The sequence below is a fragment of the Nipponia nippon genome, unplaced genomic scaffold (genome assembly GCF_047370975.1).
Source record: "Nipponia nippon isolate SJK-2023a ecotype South Korea unplaced genomic scaffold, ASM4737097v1 scaffold_12, whole genome shotgun sequence".
Classification (NCBI taxonomy): Eukaryota; Metazoa; Chordata; class Aves; order Pelecaniformes; family Threskiornithidae; genus Nipponia; species Nipponia nippon.
In genome coordinates, this window is record NW_028262313.1 from 22965523 (window position 1) to 22981094 (window position 15572).

General features: G+C 55.9%; 2 protein-coding genes and 1 long non-coding RNA gene across 5 annotated transcripts in view; 1 reads left to right on the forward strand and 2 right to left on the reverse strand.

Moving 5' to 3' along the window:
- The first annotated feature begins 1180 nt into the window (after window positions 1–1180).
- LOC148056761 (uncharacterized) lies at window positions 1181–4880 on the forward strand. Its single transcript, XR_015702785.1, has 3 exons — window positions 1181–1283; window positions 1573–4506; window positions 4751–4880. It is a non-coding gene; the product is annotated as an uncharacterized LOC148056761 (long non-coding RNA).
- Window positions 1939–10400, reverse strand: LOC104012923 (transforming growth factor beta activator LRRC32). 2 transcript variants are annotated; one of them, XM_087749212.1, is made up of 4 exons: window positions 10275–10400; window positions 7848–8476; window positions 4955–6976; window positions 1939–1977 (listed from the first exon to the last, which is right to left on the reverse strand). In XM_087749212.1, exons 2-3 carry the CDS (start codon window positions 8154–8156, stop codon window positions 4988–4990), a joined length of 2298 nt encoding a protein of 765 aa, XP_087605338.1. In that variant the 5' UTR covers window positions 8157–8476; window positions 10275–10400; the 3' UTR covers window positions 1939–1977; window positions 4955–4987. The 2 variants fall into 2 exon arrangements, with proteins under 2 accessions (XP_087605338.1, XP_009463631.2); XM_009465356.2 differs by lacking the exon at window positions 1939–1977 and having other exon boundaries at window positions 4841–6976.
- Window positions 10401–10492: 92 nt separating this feature from the next.
- The window catches only part of EDA (ectodysplasin A), an 86371-nt gene continuing 81291 nt past the window's right edge, over window positions 10493–15572 (reverse strand). For both annotated transcript variants that reach the window (XM_087749215.1, XM_087749213.1), the window contains exon 8: window positions 10493–14458. In XM_087749215.1, the coding sequence (XP_087605341.1) occupies window positions 14207–14458 (252 nt within the window). In that variant the 3' untranslated portion in view covers window positions 10493–14206. The remainder of the gene's footprint in view (window positions 14459–15572) is intronic.

A 15572-nucleotide genomic window follows, 5' to 3' on the forward strand; every position in this document is an offset into this window, starting at 1 on the left:
CACGGTGCTGCCTGCCAGGTTCATCTGGCCCCGTGGCTTCCCTGCCTCGCCGCGAGGCTGCTCCCACGCGTCTGCCTGGAGAGGTCCCAAAGCTGGGACCGGGGACCGTGGGTCTGCACCTGCTTGTGGGTTCAAGGAGACAGAGCACCTGGTGGCACTTCGTGAGCTGCTGTGCCCAGGGCTGCCTGCAGCCGTGGCAGTGTCCCATGGCAGGCAGCAGACACCAAGGCAGCCCAGAGCAGGCTCTGCCGCACGCCCTGTCCCCAGGGCCCTGGGACAGCTGGGCTGGGGGGATCCAGCTGCAGAACATGTGTTGGCATCTGCAGTCCGCCCCCAGCAGCCCGGCACAGCTCGGGCAAGCGGTGCTGCAGAAGGCAGGACAGGACGTTGCAAGGCAGGGGAGATGCTGGGAGCTGCGTTCCCCATCTGCTCCCTGCCAGAGTCTCTGGCTGAAGCTCTGTGTGCTGGAGAGCCGGTGGCAGGTCCCAGCCTGGCCGGAGCCCCACCAGAGAGGAAGAAAGTGTCATGAATAACACGCCCAACCTCGCTAACTAGGCTAGAAACGCTAGGCTGGCTGCCAGGGGAGTTTTGTTGAGTCATGCAGAAGAGGCTGTGGCAGTCAGCGATAATGGAAAGCGGCGGCGGCACAGCCCTACGAATGGAAGGAACACGCAGATTGGTGTCCCACAGGTGACACGTGGGGAAGAGCCACTGTCCCCAGCCTCCTGCCCCATCCCAAAGCCGCAGAGCAAACGCCGCATTAGCTAGGAGCACGTAAAAGGCACCCTGCCGCAGGGAGCCAGGCAAGAGGACGGGGGTTTATGGGATCAGCCGCACTTGGGAATGCATATTGCAGCAATATCAGCAAAAAATAAAAGAAACGATACCTTCAGCAGCTGTTCTGCTGCTGTCTGTGCACCGAAGTGGACTTACCTGAGCTCTTCTGGCGGGTGAAACCTGGGGCAGGAGCTGCTGGGAGGAAAACAGCGTTCACCGCTACGACGGTTTCACGCCTTGTGACGGCCTGAGGCGCGGTGCCTTGCGTTACCTGGAGCAGAGCTGGGGAGGTTGAGGCGAACCTGTGCTCCGTCAAAGTGCAGAGGGTGAGGAGCGCTCTCCCTGCTCCGCCGGGCAGGGCGGCTCGAGGAGCAACGTCTGCCAGCCAGTGACCAGGGAACGCTCCAGCTCTTGACGCGGATGAAGCTCTGGCTCTCATCTCCATGGAGAGAAAGGGAAAAAGGAAAAAAAAAAAAGTCCTCTAATTCAAGTTAGTTGCAGGCAAGGTAATTTCCACATGAGTTAGCAGAACAGCTAGTTGGAAATTTTTGATAAAATCTATTTTTCTTTGAAAATGCAGATCCAGTGAAATGTGAAGGCTTTCCACTGGAAAGAATGAGTTTTGCTGGATTTCTCAACTAGTTCTCTAGAAAATTTGTAAATGGTCACAATATTTCAGCCACCACTGCTCTTTTTCAGCCCAAAATTTATACTCCTGGTGTGTTACAGCTTGACATGACAATGCAACATTTTTGGCGTCATCACTTTATTTGTTTGATCTTCAATATTCTACAGATCTCTTACCCTCATTTTGGATCAAGAAAAAGCTTGAGGTGCCAAGACATCCCTGGGACGAGGAAACCATTTCCCTTCAACGGTGGGAAGCTCAGGCTGAGGAGCAGTGCCGAACACAGGACGTACCCCTCCCATTAACACCAGTCGGTGCCGCAGCCGGCTTTCTCTTGGCCTTGTGGGTAACTCGTGCTGGTTCCTGCTGACACGAATGCAGCTCTGGGGCAGGGTCCGGCCACCCTGGTCACACCTCGTTGTCCCCTGTGCCGGGACAAGCCCCGGGTGCTCACCCCGTGCCTTGCTCCAGGCCAAGCTGAGAGCACGACGCTTCTCCTCTCGCTGGGAGAAGGGAGTGCTGACGTGGATTTAATCTTTCTTGTAGTACCCATGAGACGACAACCTGGAATCCTGTTTTTGAATTGGGAAAGCACACGGACATCAAGAAAGATAATAACCAGACACACCGTTTCTCTGGCTCAGTTTCTGTACCTTCTCAACCCTTCTTTGGCCTCAGGGGTTCTCCAGGCTTTCTTCTCTCTTTCAAAGCTTACCTCCCCCTCCCCGGGCTCTGGCAGCCTCCACGTCCCTTAGCAAGGCCAGCATCTCTCTTCCACCCCTCTTACCCTAAGCTTTATGTGTCTCTGGGAGCCTTCCCCACAGGGTGAAACCGGTACCAGGATCCCTTCTCCTATTTTTAGTACATGCTTTAGCAGGTGCTCTAATCCCTGGAGAAAGCTTCGGGTATCGGGAGCCCTCTGTCCCCAAGTGCCACCGTCCCCGCAGGGGTCAACCACCAGCTGCTGCTGCTGGTCCACGGGGACATGACACGGCCTGCGTCAACAGCGTTGGATCAACATGGCTCAGGAGCACTCAGTAAGCCCGGGGCAGCGCCCAGCACCGACTGAGTGCCCGGCGGTACGCGGCGTCCCCACTGGTCACCCAGCTCCGCGTGGCTGCCAGGCTCCAGCCCTCCGCAAGCCCTAAGGGGAGGAGGACACTGGTGGGAGCCGGTGAAGCAGCAGCACAAAGGGCAGGACATCTTATGGCAACATGCACGGAAAGTACAGCCTGGGAGGGGGTTTAAATGAGGAACAGAGGCCGCACAAAATGTACCAGAAACACCCACCGAAGGTGACAGCAGCATTTTGGGCTGCGGCCAGGCGGCGTGAAGAGCGTCCCTGCAAGGTCACCAAGTGCCCAGGATGGGGAAGGAGGCTGGCATGGCTTTAGGGATGGGCTGAAGCTGGGCTGAGCTCACCCACCTGCTGTCACGGTGCTTCGTGGGCGCCCAGGAGAGCACGTCCCTGCCCCAGCGAGCTCAGGTGCCACCTGAGGACAGGGGACCCTGCTGAGAACAAGTGCAGAAGTGACATGGAGGGCACGGCGGCTCCTGGCACACTGTACGTCATGCCCAGAGCCCAGCTGGCTGTGCCTCCCAGTGACATTCACTGGAGGAGGGGACGGAGCTGGGGAGCGCTGGGCTGGGAGAGGATGAGGGCTTGCAATGGCCATGGGAGAGCGGCCGGCACACACCGGGACTTTGGCGAACGAGAGGGACATGGGAGCAGGAGCGATGAGGGGAAGGGCGCGTTTGGAAGCAGGAGATCCAGCAAACAGCCGCCCCGGAGTGGAAGGCTGGGTTTTCACCAGTGGTGTGGGCTGCCTGCCCGTCCCAAAGGTCCCTGTGGGGTGGTGACACGCAGTGCCAGGCTCCCCCGCGATGCCGCGGGCACCGGCACGGCCGGTCGCTCGCTGTGACAAGGCGCAGAGCGCCTGATCAAAGGGAAACTGAGGCGGGGATGGAAACGCGGGGGCATCAAAGGCGTTGGGGGGTCCCTCGGGAGCTGGATGCCCATCAAAGGCCAGGAAGCTGCAGCCCCAGCAGCAATGCGGGCAGCATGGGGAAGGCATATGGTTTACAGCAAAAATGCCCTTTGCTTCACAGTAAAACCACGATAAGCTTGAAAGGAAGAAAAAAAAAGTTAAGTAATTGGGATTTTAAGTGACTTCCAAGCCCTTTTGCTCTCACAGCCCCTAACCCAGCAGGTGTGTGGGCAAGTAGGTGGCCCGGGCCAGCTGGGGACTTTCAAGGTGGAACCAAAGAGATGTGAAATGTAAAAGGTTTCACTGCAGCCTGATTTTTATCCTTCTCCAGAGCTGGCCCCAGCCCTTCAGCTGCTCGTCAGGCACCTGGCCGCCATCGTGGGGGTGCAGCATGACTCCGCCCTGGGAAGCTGGACACGTCACACCCGGCCAGCTGTTGTGCGCTTACCGGGAGCATCCCACCCATCGCACCACGACAGCGGCCATCCCGCAGCCCTGGTGCGGCTCACTGTCCTGCCAAGCGCCTTCTCCCTAGCTGGGGGTCCACCGCCCCCCCATATTAACACTGGCTGTGTGTGGATCAGATGCCCAGAGGGTGCCAGATGCACCGGGGACCACGGGCAGACCTGGGCAGCGTCACTCCTTCCCGCTGCCTGCCTGCCCCTGTGGGAGACAGCACTTACCCCCGTGATGGAGAGCGAGCTGCTGCTGCCACCACCACCCCAGGAGTCCAGGCGCTGAGGGTGGGAACGCCCGGCACGCACCCAAAGAGCCGGTGGCCCAGCAGCAGCCAGGGACAGCGCAAGACTGTTTTTTTCCTCATTCTTGCGATCTCAGTGGGTGAGGACAGGGCAGATTTCCTGCCTGCACCCGCAGCACTGCCTGGGGTCATTTTAAGCCCTGCCAACTCCACAGCATCCTTCAGCCGACAGCTTGGCAGCAAAAGGCAGAAGAGAGGCGTGTGGGAGCATGCAGAAACCCTTTCCCACCCTGGCGCGGTGACCCACCACCGCCGGAGCCCCCTCTCTGGCACGGCTTCCAACAGGCACCGTTCCCTGCTGCTGCCTGCTCCTCGCGGCGCTGGGCTGGAAATGCTTTCAGGAGCAGGATCAGGTATTTAGCTGAGCTATTAAACCTGCTTAAAAGGCAGAGGGTGACTGCTGGGAAAGCTGTGAAACACTCAGGTGGCACCAATGGAGACAATTCCCTTCCCACAAAGAGCAGGTGATGGGTTTGGGGGGGACAGATCAACACGAGCAGCCCAGGCCTTGGCTTCTTGTCCTGGGTGATAAGAACGTATGATGGCAGGGCAGAAAACCCACCCACAATTGCTTACACCGTGTTTAATTTCTTGCAGGGAATGCAGCAGATGGGGGCACCTTCCTTCTCGAGAAGGAGAGGTGGCCCAGGGACCACCTCTGCCCAGCCCAGAGCTCAGCACCAACCACGCTCCCTTTATTGGGTTTGCAAAACACACAGGATACCAGTGAGGGAAGGAGACCTAAAATACAATAATATTATTAATATTATTAATATTATTAATAATAATTAGAGTTCTGACCCATCGCTACAGTTCCTGCTCCCCAGGGCTGGGCTACACTTTGGTGACGCTGTCCGCTGGCCTCGCCTCGGCTAGCTCTTCTCTTTTGGGATGGTGCGGGAAGACCCCCACCCTGTTGCTGCGGAGTCCCACACACCCCGGCGACTTCTGCCCTTTCTTCAGAAGGCACCAAGCCCCAGAGCTGAGAAAGAAAAGGCTCATCACGGCCACGAGCAGAGCCAGAGAGCGGGTGCCCTTAGGATGTGGACAAAGCCACCGAGGACTGTTGGTGATCTTGGCGGAGAAGTTCCTGCCCTGGTCCTGGTAGGCACAAAGGGCTTCGTCCAGGTCCTGCACGCCCACGCCGGCCGCCCGCAGTGTGTCCAGCCAGGCCAGCGAGCAACAGCTGAAGGGGTTTCCAGCGACAGAAATGTCCTTCAGGCTGCGGGACCATCTCACGAGCGCCCGCTTTTCCAGCGTCAGCAGGTTGTTATCGCGAACATCCAGGCTTTCCAGTGGGGAGCAGAAAAGACCTGTGGGCAAAAGGCTCAAATTATTGCCTGAGAGGTCCAAGACTTTGAGTGTGTCCAGGCAGGGGAGCTCTGCCTTGCTGTTGTCCATCTGGTTGCCCCTCAGAGAGAGTTTCTGCAGGGAGAACTCCAACCCCCCCAGGGCTTCCTTCGGCACGAACAAGTCCTTGTTCCCCGACAGGTCTAGGGAGAGCAGTGAGGTCTGGTTGAAGGCGTAGGGACGCAGCCTGGTGATGTTGTTCTTGCAAAGACTCAGATGCTTGAGGTGAGGCACGTTGTAGAAGGGGGTGCAGGTGCCTCCGGGGGCTGGCACGTGAGACCCCCCTCCCAAACTCCCTCCCCCATCGCTCCCCTGGCTCTCGCAAGGCTGGAGGCTGTTGGAGCCCAGATTGATCGTTTCCAGCTGAGGCAGAGAATCGAAAAACCAGCGCGGCAGCACGCGGATGGCATTGCTGTGGAGGTCCAGCGAGCGCACGGAGAGGGCAGCGCGCTCCAGTGGCGCAGGCGAGCGGTCGCTGGGCTCCGTGCCACCGGTGAGCGACTCTCCGGCTACGTCCTGGAGACAGTTCATAGCCAGGCTGAGGCTGTGCAGAGAGCCCAGGCTGTGCAAGAAGGTAAATGGGAACAGCTGCAGCCGGTTATTGCTGAGATCCAAGTGAACTACATGTGTCAGACCAGCCGGGGTGCGCAAGGTCTTATTAAACCTCGCCATCTCCTCGTAGTGCAGTACAAACTCCCCCGGCTGGCGTGAGCCTGGGAGCAGGGAAGCAATTAGGTTGTTGGAGAGGTTTAAGTGTGTGAGATAATGGGCTTTGGGGAGCTCTGGAAAATAGAGGAGTCTGTTATGGCTCAAGTCGAGCACTTGAAGCAGGTAGGGCTCCGCTCCCTCCTCCGAGATGAAGAGCTCCAGGGCGTTGTGGCTGAGATTTAAAACTCGCAGCTGCATGAGGCTGAAGCCAGAGATACAGTGGAGGGAATTCAAAGCCAAGTTCACCACCTCCAGCTCTTCCAGAGCCTCAAAAGCTCCCTCCTCGATTTCCATGATGTAGTTGTTGCTGAGGTCGAGCTCGCGCAGCTGTGGCGTGCTCCAGAAGATCCCTGCTGGCAGCCTGGTCATCTTATTCCCGGAGAGATCGAGCATCCTCAGCCTGGTGAGGTTGCTGACGTACCAGCCTGCCATGTGGCTCTCCAGGTTATTTGCCGACAGGTCCAGGACCTCTACATTCCTGAGCAGACGAAAGGCTCGCCCGTTAGCCAGGTAATTGCGGTCCAGGAGGTTCGATCCCAGGAGGAGAGAGCGCAGCTGGGGCAGCTGAGCCAGGGTCGTGGCTGACACGACTTCCAGCTGGTTGAAGCACAAGTCCAGGTACTCAAGCTGCCCAAACCCTGGCAGGTAGCTGCCTGTAAGGTTTTGGATGAAGTTGCTGGAGAGCTCGAGGTACTTAACTCCTTGGCCAAGTTCCTTTGGAAACTTGCGCAGGCCAACCCCTTTGCAAGACACCTTTGTGGGGCTCTACAGAGAGAGAGAGGAGAGGCCATCAGCATGAGCGGGGCTACAAACCACAGCTCCAGCCGAGCCATCTGCTGTCCAAGATGGGCCTGAGCAACATGGAAATGAGCACCGCTCCCCTTTCCCGAGCCCGGGATCAGAGGCAAGGAGCGTGTCCCCAGGCTTTAGGTGGGCTTCCCAAGACTGGCTGACACTGCTGAGTTGTTTCTGATGGTGCAAGGAGAAGGCTCAGTCTCTGGCTGTCCTCCCATGCATCCCAGCGAGCAAGATGGGCAAAAAAGTAGCATAAACACTGAAGATGCAGCAGGCTGGTGAGGCAAACCAGCACTGGGACAGCCCAGGGACTGGTCCGGAGCATCCTTGTCCTGTCTGGGCAGAGGAAGGGCACCGTCCTGGTAGGCTCCACCTTCCCTGTTCCTCCAGATTGGTTTCCTTGGCCAGTTTGGAGTTGGGAGCCTGAATGTGGAGCAGCTGGATTCTGTCCCCTCATTCGAGGTGGGGCGGGGGACAGAATCCAGCTGTTCCACGTCCAGGCTCCCGACTGCCTTGCTAACATCCATGGCAGCTGTCTGAATCCCCATGAGACCCTGCACTCCATCCTGCTTCTTAGCAAACATCTCGAGCTGACACCCCCATGGCAGGGACTGCTGGAAGGTGCCACCGGCACAGCAGGGACGTGGGAGCAGCTGGGTGCTGGGGGCTAGCGGGAGACCAGCTCAGAGAGGAGAGCGGAGAGGAGATCGAAGCTGGGAAGGTTAAAGAGATGGAGGCTGGAGGGAGGGCAGAGCCATTGGGGAGATGCACCCTGGACTGCGCAGAGGGATGCTCGCAGCCCCGCATCCCAGCCCAGGGGATCCTTGGAAAGCAGCCTTACCTGCTGGCACGGCGTGGCCCTGGGCCTCGCCTCCCCGTTAGACTGGGCTCTGAGAACAGATGGGAGCAGCCAGAGCAGCAAGCATCCTCTTTCAGCCAGCCGGTGTTCAAACAAGAGCATGTTGGGCTGCGGGCACTGCCAGCCCCGTCCCGCTCCTCCAGTGCTCTCTGGCAAGCTGGGCAGGAGCTGGGCTCTGTATAAATAGGCTTCAGGATGGGATGGGGGAAGGAGATAACGCATGTGGGTGTTCGTAGCTACGGAAGTGGGAAAAGAAAGACATAAGATTGCAGAGGGGGAAAAACAGTGCATGAAGCCACAAGGAAGGGAAAGAGAAACGGCAGCGTGAGGAGGAGGCACCGGCGCTCAGGTGATCGGCTGGACTGGCCGCCAACCTCGAATGCCAGGAGGCAGAGGTGGTACTTGGGAAAGCCGAGAGGTTTGCGGGGAGTTCCCCTGCTTGGACCTGCTCTTCCTCCAGCCTCCACTGCCCTGTGCCAGCCCCTGCCAGGCAGCTGGGGCCGAGGACGCCAGGAGCAGCTGGTGAGGGCTCCCTGGCCATCCCGAGCCAGGGACTGAGTGCCTGGCTGCAGCCGCCGGGGATCACCGCGGGACTCCCAGCACCTCCGGGGCTGCAGGTGAGCGAATTACCCTCCCCGTGCCACTGCAGGCCGGCCGAGGGGACTCTCCCACGGCACCTGCCCCTCCTCGGGGAAGCAACGGCTCCCTGGGGTTTGCCACCTGTTAACCCAGCACTGCCAAGCCCACCACTAACCCATGTCCCTGAGCACCACATCCACTCGGCTTTTAAATACCCCCAGGGATGGGGACTCAGCCCCTGCCCTGGGCAGCCTGGGCCAGGGCCTGACAGCCCTTTCGGGGAAGAAGTTTTCCCTAATATCCAACCTAAACCTGCCCTGGCGCAGCTTGAGGCCGTTTCCTCTCATCTTATCGCTTGTTACTGGGGAGAAGAGACCGATTCCCACTTCGCTACAACCTCCTTTCAGGCAGTTGTAGGGAGCGATAAAGGCTCTCCCTGGGCCACCCTGCGCTGGCACGCTCCCCGGGGACGTGCTCCCTGGGGACGTGCTCTCTGCACGCTTCACGGGGTGTTCTGCAAAACGCAGGCATTTTGGTTTTTTGGCTCGCTGTGGCTGATGTCCTTCCCATCCGAAGGAGCACCTCCAGGCTGCTGCACAGTTGCCCGAGGATGTGTTTTGCTGTAGTTTTTAGCTGTAGAGCTGTTGCTCTAGTCCTAGATGGGTCTGGCAGGAAAAAAAAATAATTTTTTAATATATATATATATATAAAATAAATATTAAGTACATATATACACACATACGTACATCTCTGGAAGATGAAGCAGCCTGGCTTGTGCTGCTGTGGCCCCTCTGGCATGGCGGGGAGCACTTTGTCACCTCCGTGACGTGGCTCAGCCTTGAGCCTGACCAACGTCACCAGCCAGGGCACGCAGGGCGGTGGTGACAGCCAGCCAGGCGCAGCCTGAAGGCCAGGGCTGGTGTTTTAGGCTGACGCCCTTGCTGCTAACCGCGGTGGGCTGGGGCTCCGGCGGCAGCCGGGGCCAGCGGCAGCTGTGAGCAAACAGCCCGCTGTTGTTTTCGGAGGTGTGGTGAGGATAACACATCTGTACAGATGTGAAATGCTGCAGATTCTGGCCAGGGAAACACCGACCTCTGGATGAACCTTTGCCTCCAGCGTCCCTCGTCGCCCATCAGCAGCCCAGCGCGGAGCCCCGAAAGCGGAAGGCGGCGCAGGGGAGGAACCGCGCCGTGCGAGCGCTCCAGCCCCCGGCACCGCCTCGCTCGGGGAACCCCGGCCCTCTCCTCCCTGCATCCCGAATTGCTGGGCACGGGTCTGCACAGCAGGCACGGCCGATGAAATCAGCTGAAAAGTCCCTGATTTTGATCAGGGACTTCTGTGGAGAATCCCTGGGCATTTGCATCCCAAGGCTGTGAACTCCCTTTGCAGGAGTGCCTGGCAGAGCAGGCCGGGTGCGGACCGAGAGCCGCTCGAGGCGCCCTGCAAACACCGAGAGGTCACAGACTGTGCCAAAGTCAGAGCGAACTGCACAGCACGGGATTTGCTCCTGCAAATCGCAGGGCATCCCGTGCTTCTTGCCACTCCTGGCCTCCAGGCTGGCTCCCGCGTCTGCTATAGAGAGAGATGCCTCTGTTCCCCAAAAAGGGTTTCATGTGAGAGGTCTCTGAAGGATGGGAGGAAGGAGCAGCAGGACAGAGGCTTGGTGGAAAAGGGGATAAAACCATTTAAAGCCACTTGCCCAATGTCACAGCCAGGTGACAGACTGGGCGTTAAGGAGGCAGAAGAGTAGCTGGTTATCTAAGTACATCAAATCCATACATCCTTCCCACATATGGTGACAGCAATGCCGTTTTCTGTCGTGTTCCCCACCTGCAGCGAGCAGCGGGGAGCCAAAGGCAAATGCTGAGCAGCTCTGAGCCCGACGAGGGGACCGGTGCCTCTCCCATCAGCAGTGGCAGCTGCGGCAGCATCAAATCCTCCCTGAAGGACAGAGGAGCTTTGCCTTTTGGCCCATTGCACAAGCGCAGCCAAAATACTTTCCACAGAAACTCCTGGTTTGCCTAGGGAAGAAGTCCCACCCAGAACACTGAGATCAGGAAAAAGCTTTATTTGCAAAGAAAATATTGACAATTTACATAAACTTACATCCTAATTTATATACATTATGTATATTTTATATACAGATAGTGTCTTGAATAAAGATGTCGAAGCACAAACCAGCATCAGTCTATCACTGGGCAGCTCTAACAGTAACGGGGGGCCGTGTCTCTGCCCACAGCTCCTCTCCGTCATGCTTTTGCTGGGGGTCTGAGAGGCTTCCTTCCAGCCGGGGCGTGACAGGCACAGGGTGGGTGGGGGTCAGGCTGGCGTGGGTGCAGCCACGAAGCGCAGCCGTGGTCATCCCTTCCCCTCTCCCCCAAAGCCTGCGCCAGGACCGCCCGGGGCCAGGATGGGAGCCAGGGCAGTGCCACCGGCCCACGGCGAGTGGGAAGGACCCACCACACTCCTCCTCTTACCGGGAAGAGGGGAAGAAACATGAACGAGCTCCTGCACTTTGCTCACCTCCCTCCCAGCGCAGCTCGGAGGCCCTTTTCTAAGCACCTGACGTTGCTCAGTCAGTGGAAGGATGATGCCAAGTCCCCAGATGGGGACAGTGGCGGCAGGGAGACCACAACCGCTTACCTGGGTGACAAAGGCGCCGGAGGGAAGCAAAGGCCAGGCAGTTTGGGTAGGGAGCCGTGACCTAAAGCCTTTACTGAAGGCGATTCTTCCTTCCAAAGGGGCCCTGAACACAACAGCTGAGCTGGCTTCCCTAGAAATTGTCTCTGTAGAGAGGAGCTTAGGGGGGAGAAGGCTTTCAGACGATGCATTATATACCCATTATCTGCTTCCTACGTTTCTGCAGCTGGAGTCCAGCCGACAGCTGGGCAGCAGAGCCAAGGCACAGAGGTAAGAGCAGAGCCAGCAAGTACCACCGGAGAGGGAGGCTGGCACACGGGGAGCCACTGGTGACTGCTTTTGTGTCCACCATCACAGATATGCAGACGTTTGTCTATAAACAAAGCACTTCTTTCTCAACCAGAGCGGGAATGGATATACATCAACATTCACAGACATCAGAGGGAAAGACTGGAGTGAGACCCTGTTCCTGCTGGAGTTTGTTAAAACCTCCCATAGGCATCCTCCTCACGCTCCCCTGAGCTGCGTCCAGGCCTTTTCGGCTCCGGTTCAGGGGAAGAGGCACCAAAGGTGGTGGGACACCATCTAGAGAAGCGTCACACAGAAGCAGCTATGCTACAGCCTAGGCAACCTGCACCGTAAGACTTCGTTAACGAGAACGTGGGGCTAGAGAGGCCAATGGGCTTCAAGTATAAAGAGTGCCCACGGCTGCTGCAGGACCGGTGATCTGCCCGCTAATCCCGGGGACGAGCACAGCTCTCAGTACCAAGGCCACCCGCAGTCAGGTATTCTCTGCTCTCCGACCCCATCCCCAACTCCAGCTCCACGTCTCCAACTCGGCTACACTGAGCTCACGCCTTGGTGTAACGCAAGCATCAGAAAAAGCCCGTTAACACCTTCCACGGCAGGAACGGCTCCCTTCTGCTCTCCTCCCGCGTCTCAGGCACGTGCCAGAGAGGGAAGCTGGCAGCGATGCCTGGGGCTCTTACGGAGAGAAGGGACTCTCCCTCTGCCTCCTCCTGCCGCAGCCACAGTCAGGAGCAAACCCCAGATCCTGCCTGTGGGGGACAAGGAATGCAACCTCCATCCATCGTGCTCTCCCAAGTCACTGCATTATTTATGCTTGCCCCTAAGTCTTGCTGTTCAGGCTGTATTCTAAAGCAATGCTGTTAATGATTTGCTTAATGTTCTCACTATACAGTTGTCCTGATTCATTCTTGTCAGGGGAACATGTCCTCCTTAAGCCATTTTAAAGGAAATAAACCACAAAGACTAGTTAAGTGCCCCTAAGGCTCTTGCTAGTCCAACATGTTAAGGCTAGAAAGAACATATTGAAAAAGAAATAGCAGGCAATTTTTCATGCAGTTATTTTACAAACTGCACGCCTCCTGTGAATAGCGAGGCTGTAGCCAAAGCTGGGTGCCCCCAAGAAATATTTATCTCCCAATAACTGCAATACTTGGCAAGTGAGATCACTCGCTACGGATGGGGAAAAGCGACGGAGCCAAGAATGCTTCAGCCAGGGCGGACCCTTCCGCGGTCAGACCGGTCACTCCGGCGTGGCACGGAGACACGTCCGCTCCCACGTCCCCGCAGGTGACCACGGCTCAGCCACCTCCGCTTGGAGACGGAGGTCATCACCAAGACGTCGGTTCGGGACTTGCCCCGTTTGCTACGTAGGCTGAAACTTCACTACCCGCTTTAGTTTTTGAAGAAAAAACATGCTCTGAAGAGAAATCTAGTTAAAATAAAACAACCCAACACAAGCAAGCACAAACCAAGGCAGGACACAAAAGAGCAATTAGCGTTTCAGCCTCTTCCTCAGCTCCAGCACATCTTATGGTGTTAGGTCTCCCCAGCTGAGGGGAGGTAACGGGAGAGAGTTGCTCAAGAAGCCAAAAGAAACAATAGCGTCCCAGCTCTTCTATTAGTCACCAGAAATCGAGTTACGACTAGACTCAGCAGGGCTCAGAGAAAAGAAAAAGTGGTGACTTCACGCTGGACCAGACCTTTTAACTACAATTTTTTTTTTTTTGCTAGAGACTCCATCACCACTTATTAGAGCATTTTAGGTAGGAGGGTGCCAAAAGGAAAGGGATGGGGGGAGGAAGGATAAAACCCACGTCTAAAAGCAGGACAGTTGCTATTAAAACAGAAAAAAAATCCTGTTTGAATAATTTTATTCTTAAACATGACAAACTTCTTCAGAGTGTTTTCACAAGTACTTGTGTCTGCTCTACGTGGCTCGGTGAAGCCGGTAGAAATGTGTTCTGGTTTGCAAAATATTAATTAAAAAGACAAAAAAACCCCAACAAAACACAAATTGCTGTAACAGCAGCAGTACTTTGAGGCAGCCCCCCTTAGGGCAAGGTACACCTCTGGGGTAATGGCAGGAGCTGAAAGTAGCAGAGGCTCTGGAACCGGTAATCGGCATTTTCTTTGGGACTTTGTGATTTCTGGAATGTGGAGGCAGTTTCCTATCTGCTAAGCCTGCTCTACTGAGTATTCACCTTCCTCTCGCACTTACTGCTTTTGCGGCCCGCTTCCAAGCTCTAGGTAGAGGCACTTCGCCGCCTTTGCTCGCACTCCTGAGGATGAATGTAAACACCACTGACCCTGTCTTATTCACCTCCCTTTGCATCCCGTGGCCATTCCAGTTCAAACTGGGAAGGCAGAAAACCAGAACCCCCCTTTCTTGCTTCCCTTAGCGTGCAGAAGCTGGAGTGCCTGGATAGGACAATTTTGACATTAGTCTGCCTTCTCCTGCTACCGCCTGGGATGCTCTTGCTAGTGCAACGTCAAAGCAGAGACCCACACCACTCTCAACAAGCCTCATGTGAAGATCACAGAGCAGAATATCAGTGCAGTAATACTTGAAATACTGAGACAAGGCAGACACAACAGCCTTTCTTCCTCACAACGCTTTTTCCCCTAGCTTTTTGATCCAAGTCTCCATGCAAGTCACAGAAGACAATTGTGCTTCCTGCATTCACATATAGGAATAAATAGCTCTGGATCAGTTTTCTTTATGGCCGGATTACAGAACCCCCTGAAATACTGATACGCTTATGAACAGCAGCACTGTGCAGTTCTGTGAGTATCCTTGGACGTGCCAAGTTCATCTAGGATGCTGGTGCATCTCCTAGGCGTATGGCCCCAAAGAAAGTTGTGTGCTTGCTCATGTTGATGGAGATGTCAGCATGGACCATTTTCACAGCAATCTTCTGCCTGGCTTTGAGGAGGCAGACCCCAGCTGTATAGCAGGTATTGAAGTTGGTCTTGCCGGTCTCAATACTCCGAGTGCATTGCAGAAAGGGCTTTTCATCCACCACCACCTCATAGCTGGCAAAATCTGTGAAGTTTATGTAGTATACCTGATGTGAAGCAGGAAGAAGAGAGGTGTTAGGGAGTGTATTTGTGCACATGGAACAAGTCCGCATTCCTTTTAGTGCGTACACGGAGGCTCCCTCCGCTAACGATCCCTTCCTTGGCCCCAGGACACCTATGCTCATGGGAGGCTGACTTGTTTGAGGCAGAAAGAAGCCCAAGCCAACCGAACGCGAGGAAACTCTGCATTCCGCTTCATACTAAACACAAGCATGCACGCATCCGTGAGTCCACGTATCTAAGGCCGAGCTATGAATCCTCGCTTTAGACCCTGCTTATTACAGGAAAAATTACAAACCTGCACAGGCCTAGTTACAAAAACGCATAGACAGCCCTATCTGCTACAAACAGCTTTTCATCCAACAAACAAACAGAAGTATTTTAACTGAAGGCCTCTTTCACTTACCTGGCCAGTCCTGCTTTCTGGGTCCCATGAGCCTCCTTTAGTGTTGACATCAAAAAATGCCCTAAGATGTACTGGGAGTTGCCTTCTTTGTAATTGGACTTGAGGTGCTCTCAAAGGCATAAGCTCTTACAGGGAAGACACTCTCCCAACCTCCACAGCTTGGAAGCAAATGACCTTACGGTGTTTGTACTGATTTCACCCTCAGACCTAGCGCCTAAGTCCCCAGGACTCCATTACTCATTACTTAACCTCTCCCACACACCGATTCTGAAGAACTGCAAGATGCATGAGGAAGACCTTTCCAAGGAAAAGTCAATCCCAGGGAGCTGCTTCTTCCTGGTAGAAGAAAACCAGCCATTTTGGATGCCTCTGCTAATTCTCAGTCTACATGCTGCGACCACAGAAGCTACACAAGACTGAGTCCCCTTTTTCCCTGATGGACTACAGACGACAAAGGCTTCAGAGGCACAACGTCGTGGCCAGCAATTAGCATTAAGCACTCAGGAAACGATTATACTTTGGCCCATGTAGAGTTATTTTTCCTGTCCCCATCCAAAGCAGACACGTAACCAGTTCCACGAAGGAGCACCTAAGGTGACACCCACAGCCCACTTATCCGACTTGGTACAGTCCCAGTGGGGCCACCAACTGAACAGAGGCAAATCATGAGCAGGAGGCCATACCAGAAGCCTGGA

What these genes read in the sequence shown, in the direction of transcription:
- LOC104012923 (XM_087749212.1), bottom strand. Translation starts at nt 8,156, where the DNA reads ATGCACTGTTTTTCCCCCTCTGCAATCTTATGTCTTTCTTTTCCCACT. An exon ending in GGGCCACGCCGTGCCAGCAG is followed by an intron (nt 6,977 to 7,847) that starts GTAAGGCTGCTT and finishes CTCTCTCTGTAG; the next exon opens with AGCCCCACAAAGGTGTCTTG.